The following is a 10300-nucleotide window of genomic DNA, read 5'->3' as shown; positions in this document are numbered from 1 at the left end:
GGTTCGGACCTCCGTCTCGGGGGTTTTTAGTGCCTGGTTCGGACCTCCGTCTCGGGGGTTTTTAGTGCCTGGTTCGGACCTCCGTCTCGGGGGTTTTTTAGTTCCTGACCGGTTCGGACCTCCGTCTCTGAGGTTTTTAGTGAAGTTAAGTGCGATGAAGCGGTTGCAGCTCTGGGACCGAGCTCCAGCGTTGGGGTGTTAAACGGTGCTGTTTGTCAGTGACAGCTGTGTGTGCACGTGGTGTGTGCACACATGCATCCAGCGGTCCCTTTCCATATAAATCACACGTGTCATCGCGGCGGAGGGAAGATTGATGCCTGGCCCTGATTCGGTTATTCACTCTGAAGACAAACCCACACTTTCACACACACGGCCGTGCACAGAGTTTAACTGTGTGGCAAATAAGATGATCTGTGTGTTTACTGGCTGTGTTTTCAGAACCATACATTTTTAAAATCCATCTTTAATCAAACTTGTTTCTGCAGACTGAAATGGAACAAAACTATCAAAACTGTTTTATATTTAAAGAGAATAAATGTCAGGCTTTCTGCTGTTTGTTGGCAGAATAACTTTAACTTTAAAACGTGGAGGAATAATGTATCTTCTTAGACTCTGAGTGAATCTGAGATGTGAAGCTTGCGACGCAGCCGAGGGTTTGAGAAGCTCCTTCATCGGTTTCCAGACGGCTGTGATCTGCAGCCGAGTCCCAGTTTGAGTTTCCACATGTTGGTGTTGTTTCTGGTTGGTAAACTGGGGGGGCAGCTGTAAAATAAACACTTTTTTAAAGATTAGAAACGCTTTTGAAAGCACAGAAATTGGTCTTTTGTTCTGTTTGTAAAATCTCATCCGGCCCCCAAGATAACGTTTAGATTTCATTAGGCCCCGCCCCCTAGTCTGGTTCAGATCGAGTCTCTGATTCTTATTTTGCTTTTAAAAACTGAGCCTAATTAGTGAAGTTTTCTCTGACAGTGACTTAGAAGCCAACAATATATAGTTTTAATTTCTGTATGATCAGGTTTTTGTCTGTTTTAATGTTAAAAACTTCATTTAAAAGCTGAGTGAGGCGTAAGAAATGACAGCTAATGATGAGCTTTTTGAAGTTTGATCTATTTGTCTGTGTTCATTAAAGTCTGTTTGCTCTAAATTCTGTATAATCTGTAACTGGGAAAAGGTCATTGATATTTCTATATGAATGATTTGACATAATACATCTAAAACCAAATAATTTATGTAATTTTTAATAAATATTGATCGTGATTGGCCCTTGGCTAGAACCATATTTTTAATTTTGGCCCCCTTGCATCTCTGGGTTTGACACCCCTGATCTAAACTCGGATTGGAGAACATTAACCAAATTAATTAATCCTGAAACAAATACTTTTGTCTCTTAGGGTCTGAGGACTCGACATGTTGAGTAACCAGTCTTCTTTCCAAGCAGTGCTGGTTTGTTGGTTTGTTGGTTTGTTGGTTTATTTGTTGGTTCCTTGGTTGGTTTATTGTTTTGTTGGATGGTCTGTTGGTTCCAAGCAGTCACAACAAAAACAAACTATAATTAGTCTGATTTAAATGTTTAAGATCAAAACAATCAGGTTCTCATCATGATGCAACAGAACCTCAAAGAAGAGTGGGTCAAAATTACTCCACAACCATGTGAGACACTGATAAGTCAGACAGGCAACAATTACTGTAAAACCTGATGTTTTTTTTATTATTTTGTTCTGAAAACTCAAAGCTACAAAGCTGCACATGTTCTTTTTTTTTTTTACCAAGAGTGCAATCAATACTTTTCACCTGAGTGAGTTTCTGCGAAGGTTTTGTAAAAGAAGCGCTGCTTGTATCTGATTCGGCGCCAGCGTTGGGCCAGGAGGATTAAATCTGAAGATGTGAGCTAAATGAAACCTCAGAATGAGCTCCACAGGATGATACACACCGTAACAAAGTCAATTATTTCCCGAGGAGGAAGCAATCTATCCGACTGATACCATTGTTCCATATTTTAAATGGTTCTGTTGTCGTTTTCTGTTCCTTACCGACGTTCTCCTGTCTTTCTCCTCCTCCAGGTCAGAGAGGAGAACATGCCTACTGGCCGTCCGACACCAACCTGATTGACAGGAGCAGCATCAACGGTAACAAGCCGACATCCTTTGCTTTTTCATCCGAATCTGACTGTCAGGAAAGCAGAGCTACTGTTGCATTCATTACTCGGCTCAGTGCCGTAACAATGTGCTAAAACCTCCCGAGACCTGAGCTGGGTTTGTAGTATTATTCCGAGGCATTATTGGATCATCGAGGAGTCTCGGTTGTTTTCTTTAATCACTGTGCTCAGTCATGTCTAAACTTCCTTTAATGACTCGTTGTGTTCTGGCGAGGGGCTGATTTACTGTTAGTTAGCACTGCCTCCTGTTTATCAGATCAGCCCGAGCAGAAAAATTAAATTAGATCCACTATCTCCCCATCAATCACCGTTTCTGTAAGCTGGAGAAAATAATCATCTTCGTGCAAGGAAGCGATTACAGCACCAAGGTGATGTTTGCATAAACCTCCATCTTCCAGCAGTTCTGCTGGTGGAATCTGTTCATCAATCAATATCAGACCTGAATGACAGATTATATCTAAAGTAAAAATGACTGGGGCAGTTCTTTGTGGGGTTGAATATAGAAAGCAACTGTTTTATTGTCGTCTTTACTCTAACTTCTTACAGGACTCAACTTACTGCTGTTATTAAAACTTAAACTCAGCCGTTATGAACGACAGCACATATTAGAGTTTAACTAAGCAAATGTGTTTATCTCAGCGTGGGAAATATATTTTTAAACATAATTAGATTTGAAATACTCCTGTTCCTTTTTAAATTAAAGCATTTCTGTAAATGTTATGTTGCTTAATTATCCCACGGAAACATCTTTGTGATAAAAGATCTGGTAATTATGGTTATTTTTGGTGCCTCACAGCACAGGCAAGGTGTACATTTGATAGTTCTTGTTTGACTTTGGATTTAATTTGAATGTTCGGTTCATATTTGTTTGCAAACAAAGTCAACAGGTGGTCTAACTTTGACCTCATTGAGCCGTGGCCATTTTGGTCTGATTTATGGAAGAACTGAGGCGGTGTGGTGGATTAAAGTCAACCCGCCGCTGTTCTCTAACCTGGCTGGCCTGAGTCTGGATTTAAGAATGACCAGAAGTAGCTTATTAAAGGATTCCTCTTGCAGAAAGGCTTTGTAAACAAACCCTTTTTTTGTGTGTTGTTGTTTTGCTTTTAGTTGTTTTACTGACAGATTCATGAACATACGAGGTGTCATTCCATGTAGCCATGGCCACAAGGATATTTTTGATTTATTAGTCAATCTGCGTTCCAGTCCTCACCTATTGTTGGAAGACAGGAATCATGACTAAAAAGAATGAGATCCTGGAAACAAGTGGCTGAAATGAGCTTTAAGCTGGCATGGATGGATGGTTGTTAATGGTTTGTTGGTTGGTTTGCAGGTTGCTTGGTTGGTTCATTGGTTGGTTTATTCGTTTGTTGGTTGGTTTGCTGGTTGATGGGTTCCTCGGTTGGTTTATTGGTTTGTTGGATGGTTCACTGGTTTGTCCAAACATGTTCTTTTGTATAAATCTGTCAAATGTTTGTCATAAATTCAAGTGATTTTCAGTCAGTAGATGATGCTGCACTTCCAACCTGTTGAACCTTTGGGTTTAGCTCGAACTGAGATTTGGTGAAAGTGTGGGACTTAAAAACAAAACCCAGTTAGCTTTGCCAATATCATTTTCACAGACATTTGTGATGCTGAAACCACTACAATCTTCAACCTGTTAGTCAGAAAACCCCGTGTTTGTGTATTTGTGGAGAGAATTTGTGGAGTTCCTCCTTCCTCACACAGATGTCAGAGATCAGGGTCGATATCTGGCAGTGATTCTGTGAACGACAGCAGAGCAGCATGAAGAATAAACTGGTGCTATCAGCGGCTGCCATAAATCCATCCACTCTGACCTCCGCCCTCCTCCGGCTTCATGGGCGGGTCAGTCAGGTCAGAGCCTTGTTCATCAGCTCAACGGTATTTCATCTTTAACTCTGCGTCATTGTTTATGTCGCAGTCCTTCCTCTCACTTGAAAAACGAGCTGAGGGGAAAATCCACCTTCGAGTCTTGATTCGATCTGCTGGCCTCTAAGCTCGAAGGTCCAAAGCTGATCTGAGAGCAGCGTTCAGCAGGATGGAGGTTCGGTTGTTGCCAAGAATCCCTTCAGCAAAATCATTAGCTTTCTTACCTTCACTGTAGCTTTTTAATTTTCCTTTCCTCATCCCAGGGGAGGGTGACGCTGGCAGTTGTCAAGGCTCTGCTCACAGCACCAAGCAATTAAAGTTAAAAATATCTCACATTTATGCAAAAGGAAATGGCATTTTAAGAGTTATAATGGAAGACATTAACATCTTTAGCCCTCATATTACCCTAAATCCTCCCTTAAGTACCTCATAGGAACAGGCATCCATTTTCTCTTCGTGTTACACAACTACCCCCCTCCTTTTTTTTAACAACAAAAAAAAAACAGATTTAATTTATTTAAAACAGATTGCATGTAAATTAGATAAACTTTCTTGAACATTTTGGCTCTAATTTTGCATTTATTTTGTCCAAAGTCTTTATTTATTTAGGAATATTTACGTTTTGATGGCAGCATCTTATATTTATTATGTTTTTAAAAAGTGAAAAGTAGCTTGTTGGCTAACCGTAGCAGATTGGTTGTAATGAAAGGAGGGGGTAACAAAACCAAAGTAATCAAAGTAACCATTGGATGTTCAAGATGGCTACCACACCTTAGCAAACACAAAAAATGGCTACAACTCTGTCAGTTTTACAGAGATTTGGTGTGTTGGTAGCTGTGAGTCGTCTCTGAGCTCTAACAGATCAGTTTTTACCAAAATGGCTGAAACTTGATCTATGAAGCAGATTTTGGTCTAAAACGTTGGCAGGAAACGCGGCCGACATCTTTTCAACAAATACCAGGCCTTTGTTTTTTTAAAGGAGGCGTTTGTAAAATGGTTGTTGGTGAAATGGTGCCGATAACGACCGGATCTGCTCGGCGTTCTGCCTGGAACCGATCAAAGCCTCGGTGTTTGCTTCAGTAATCGGCTTGTTTCTACCAGCCGTCAGACTTCGGTTTCGCTCCTTCAAGTTTCAGTCATAAAAAAAAAAAAAAAAAAAGTCGATATTTAAACTAAAATTTGTTGGATTTTATTCACTTCCTGTCAGCTTTTCTTCCCTCCTGGGTTTCTTGACTCCAGTTTTTTTTCTCTTCTTGTTGATTTGTTGACGTTGTCGTGGGATGAAACTAACAGAAGAGCTCTCTGAGCCGCCGGGCCGTCGGTGCTTTGCTGAAGGGCATCTCAGCAGCGGTTGCCTCTCCTGTTGTGATCAGTGACAAACATGTAGCCCGTGGGTCTGTTTTCACTTCCTGTTGGTTGTTCTTGTCACTCAATCCTGTCCTGTTCTGTTTACTACAGGCTGAAAATGAACTTATTCAATTATTGTTCTGGTAAATTATTTTATTTGACCTTTAACCTTCCTCTTCTTCTGCAGTTTGTCCATCCAAACGTAGGTGTTTCTGTCTCTCTGCTGGAGGACTGAAGGTGTCCTCTCAGAGGTCAGAGGTCACACACCCAAACTCTCATTGACCTCCATTGGGTCTGAGCTTCCAAACAGGAAGTGAAGGCTCTTGTAGAACCATCAGAACCTCCTGCTGCTCACGGGTCAAGACGTTCTGATAGTTTGTCCGAGGCTTACTTTTCAGTCTGCTGCTGAGCAATGCCCCTCCCCCTTTCTGCCTCCCAATCACCATGGCAACCGGTGACTCAGCAGATTCTGGGTCACTAACGAGTATATTGGAGTAAACAGTTAATTACTCGACAATCTTCTCTGAATTCTGGTTTTCCATCATGGCTGCCTCCCAGAAAAAGGAAGAGGTTTCAAAATAAAGCTCATGGATGCTCTTCAAAATAAAAGCCCAGTCCTGTCAGGGCGTAGATTAGTACGAATGAAGTCTGTAATTGTTGTTAAACTTTAGAGAAGCTGTTGGGTTTCTGGAGCTGTTATTTGATTAAACTTTAGCAGGAACGTTTCTCTGTTCAGTTAAATTCAGACACTTTAACTCCTGAGCAGCGAGACGTAATTTCTGTGACATTTGGATGCGTAAAATGAAAATTAATGAGCTGACTTTCACTAACAACTGGTTGCAGTCGGAGCAGAGGGCCGTATTTGAGATAAACAGGATTTTATAGCGAATTATACGGCCTATTTTAAAATAAAGTTTGATCTTTCTGCAGTGTGTTGAAGCAATAAATCAGAAAGTGATCCTGGAGGTGAGGTGCATTAACTTAACAAGGTGTTAAATGTTTTTATTCGGCGCTGGGATAATTATGATTAGACGTCATTAATCAGGTCTTTCTATTCTGGGCCTGAGGAGAGTAATTATTCTGTCAATCTGCCGTCCTTCTTTGTTCCAATGCTCACATCTCAACAACTTCTGATAAAAACGAACTTAATTTTAATGACTCCTTTTAGCACGTTGGTGCTCGGCTTTTTACGTTGAAATGAGAAGTAAAATAAAATGAAAGCGGGGCAGAGCCGGAGACGATGGAGCTGGAAGAAAAGGAGGTGGTGGTCCAGAAGGTGCAGCTGGAAGCGGTGATGGAGACGAGCGGATGGAGAGAGAAGGTGGAGGAGGAGAAACTCCTCTTTCATCCGTTCTCTCTGCCGCCGTCCGTGCTGCTGTTAGTTTTCTTCTTCTCTCCAAGGTCGCAGCACGTCTCCTTCTTCTTCCTGTTTTCTCCAAAGATGGAGCCGTCTGTCAGTCCTGCTCTGTCGCTGTGTGTTGGTTTGAACATCCGAACAGCTCGGGACCGATCGCTCCTCGAACCGCCGCCTCAGCCCGGTTTATTCGCTGACTCAGCACCTGACCTGCACATCTAAGAGATTATTTCAAGTTTAATCCACTGGTTGTGGTAGTAAATGTAATTTACAAAGAAATGGTCACATTTGAACGACAGGAACTATTTATTTCAGGAACATTTTGATGAAGATGTTGGTTCTTTGCTGCAACATCAACAGTGGACGTCCTTCATCGTTTGTCCACCTCGTTAAGAGTTCAGACAACTTAATGAGAGATAAAGTCAGGAACTGTCGGAGGACTTTGAAGGAACTAAAACTAAGAAGGTTCTGTTTGGGTTTATCTCCTTATGTAGCTAACTAGCCTAGCATTAGCCGAGTTTATCACAAACTCTCAGAAACTTTTATTTCCTCGTTGATTTCCTGCTTATTTTGGCAGAAATCTGAAGAAGTGTTTCAGTCCTTCATTTGAATAAAAATGATTTAATTAGAATAATTAATCAAATTTTAAAACTAGTTTTATTTTCCCAACATGTCTGAGTGATTTCAAGTATTAACAAGTTTAAATTTACTACATTTATTTAACCAAAATGATGCAAATATATATATAAGCTGACAGATTTTAGAGTATAAATGTAATTTAGCTGGTGTAAAGATGGCCGCCGGCTCTAACTCGTCTTCTTCCCTGTTTTTCTGCACAAAACAAACAATAAATTCATTTTTTCAGGTATTATTTCTCCTGTGTTCTGAATATTCAGGATTCTTCTTCAGCCCAGATGTTAATTAATTACCACTTACACAATTACAATTTAATTAATTAATTACCGCTTCCTGTTTCCTCCTCAGAGTCTCCCATCGGTCAGATGCGTCCGCCGCACGGCAGCGTCACGCCGCAGAAGAACAGCAACCTGCTGGTCATCATCGTGGTGTCCGTGGGCGCCGTCACCGTGGTCGTGGTCGTCATCGTGGCGCTGATCTGCACCCGCCGCTCCTCCGCCCAGCAGAGGAAGTAAGACTGGAAGCGGTTGTCATGGTTACGGTTGTTTGGTTTCCTCTCGGCTGTTCCAGACCAGACGCCTGCTAAAAGCAGGAACTAAAAGCTGTTTCCGAATCGCCGTGGTAACCTGCCTTTCGTTTGGTGGCCGTTCAGGAAGAGGGCGAGCCACGGCGCCAGCAAGAGGAAAGGCAGCCAGAAGGAGCTGCGGCCGCCCGACCTGTGGATCCACCACGAGGAGATGGAGATGAAGAACATGGAGAAGGCGCCGAGCGTCGCCCCGTCCGGACACGACTCGCCCATCCAGTCCTGCCAGGACCTCCCCCAGGTGGCCCACAGCCAATCAGAGAGCCAGATGGGCAGCAAGAGCAGCCACTCAGGTTGGGCACATTTCTGTGGATGTGGATTTTAAATTCAACTCTTTTAGACGCCATTTTGCTCATTTTAGGTTTGTGCTGCAGTTACCTTTTTAGCTTTTTTTGGATTTAATTTTAGCTTCTCTTCTGCTTGAACTCATCTGAAGCCTGATTTAACCTTTTCTCCCTGAAGAAATGTTGGTTTTTAAGGCTAATTTTTGTGATTTGGGAGTTAAACCAACATTAGGCTGATCTTTCCTCGGACCTGAGGAGAGGGAAGGTTTCACCGTCTGAACGTTGTGATGTTTCAGGCGCCGACGCCGACGAGGCGTCCAGCGGGATCTCCACGCTGGATCGCTCCCTCGCCGGCCGCAGGGGAACCCGGAGCAAAATGATGATTCCGATGGACTCCCAGCCGAGCAACACCCGTAAGGAACCCCGGCCTGGTTTATCCTTTGTTTCATTGCTTGACTTTATGAAGGAGAAGATCTGTCTTTAATGTTCATTATGCTGGTTTCCTGTTGGTTGGACCTCTGAGACTTCGTCTGTTGATGAAGAAGATGTTTGTCTTGGCATGTTTCTGTTAGCGAAATATCTCGTGAACTGTTGGGAACTTGTGTTCATCTGGTTTGAAGGATTTCCTGACGAATGGATCTGAGCTTCATCTGTTCGTTGACTTGTTGTCCTTGAAGGTCAGCAGAAGTCCAGCTTGTTGTGGCTTGATTTGAAAAATAAAACAGTAGCTAAAAGCTAAAAGTAACCAAAAGCTAACTGAGTAGCTGAACGAGAGCTAAATGGAACCAGCATGGTTTCGATGCATGAACGGCTGAATTAGCTCCAAGTCAAAGTGGTAAAAACTGGAAATAACGCTGACTCAGCGCTCCGTCTCAGCTGAATCACGTCGTTCGGTGATTAAATGCTGAGTCATGAAAATGTCTCAAACCCGAAACCTTTTATTTTTCTTTTCCTTCAGCTGTTATTGGGTGTCAGTCTTTTTTAAATAACTGATCATATTTAGGAGACGTATCTCAAACTCGCTGCCAGTTGTTACCAGATTCATTTAATTAAAAACCAGTCAGTTGAAACAAACAGAAGAAGTAAAAACCTGAAGGATCTGTCCAGTTTTTCAGCAGAATAAATCTGCAGAACAGAAACGCTAAAATCGGTTGAACCAGAACCCGTTCGGTAAAAGTTCCCGCAGCTCCACCTGACCTGTGCCCAACGTTTCTCCCCAAAAAGCCTCATTGAAGCTCCTGAAAGCCTCGGCGCCGTCAGAAAGAGTCAAAAAGCTCTCCGCGTGTCCTTCAGGGAGCTTATTAAAAGATAATTTTGGCCAGAATGAAGTAATGACAGACGTCCTTGTGGGAGCGACAAAGGAGAGAACGCTCTTAACAGAAAATCGGAGGTCCTTAAAGACTCTCACGGACAATGAAACGTGTTTTTTCTTCTTTTTTTCAAATGATCCAAAAGGGAGAGTTAAATTTAAGACCCGGGCTGCATCCAGTAAATACAGCTGCAGTTTTACGGAAGAAAATCTAATAAATCTGCTTCGGTGGGAAAACGGGCCTCAGCGCGGAAAACAACAAGAAAAATCAGGAAAACGTGGGAATTATTCTGGAATAAAATCATAAAATTAAACTTTACAAGAAGGTAGATAAACTAAAGAAATGAAATTAGATACGAAAACAGTAATTTCTGCAGAAATGTGCTGAAAAATAAACTGAAAAATGAGCAAAACAAGAGATAAAAATGGTAAAAGTGGAAATGTAGAAGAACTGTAGCTAAAAGCTAAAAGCTACAACAATGAAAGAATTTAAATAAAATAAAAGAATTTAAATAAGACATAATAATAATAATAATAGCAAAAATGCACCTAAATGTTAATATTAACTAAACTGGCTGCTAAATCAGCTGCTCCTTCCATCTGATCCTTTTAGCTGATCCTTCCAGCTGCTCCTTTCGGCTGCTCCTTTCGGCTGCTCCTTCCAGCTGCTCCTTTCAGATAATCCTTTCGGCTAATCTTTCCAGCTGCTCCTTTCGGCTAATCCTTTCGGCTAATCCTTCCAGCT

The 10300-nt window shown here is 42.0% G+C and overlaps 1 protein-coding gene across 2 annotated transcripts in view; it reads left to right on the top strand.

Annotated features, from left to right (window-relative positions):
* Positions 1–10300, top strand: part of dcc (DCC netrin 1 receptor) — a 167240-nt gene that overhangs the window by 118333 nt on the left and 38607 nt on the right. For both annotated transcript variants that reach the window (XM_037979443.1, XM_037979442.1), the window contains exons 22-25: positions 2061–2126; positions 7728–7890; positions 8032–8255; positions 8543–8659. In XM_037979443.1, coding sequence (XP_037835371.1) covers positions 2061–2126; positions 7728–7890; positions 8032–8255; positions 8543–8659 — 570 coding nt within the window. The remainder of the gene's footprint in view (positions 1–2060; positions 2127–7727; positions 7891–8031; positions 8256–8542; positions 8660–10300) is intronic.

This window comes from Kryptolebias marmoratus, linkage group LG14 (genome assembly GCF_001649575.2).
Source record: "Kryptolebias marmoratus isolate JLee-2015 linkage group LG14, ASM164957v2, whole genome shotgun sequence".
Classification (NCBI taxonomy): Eukaryota; Metazoa; Chordata; class Actinopteri; order Cyprinodontiformes; family Rivulidae; genus Kryptolebias; species Kryptolebias marmoratus.
Note: the sequence above shows the minus strand (reverse complement) of the source record. Positions and strands in the feature narration are given on the sequence as shown.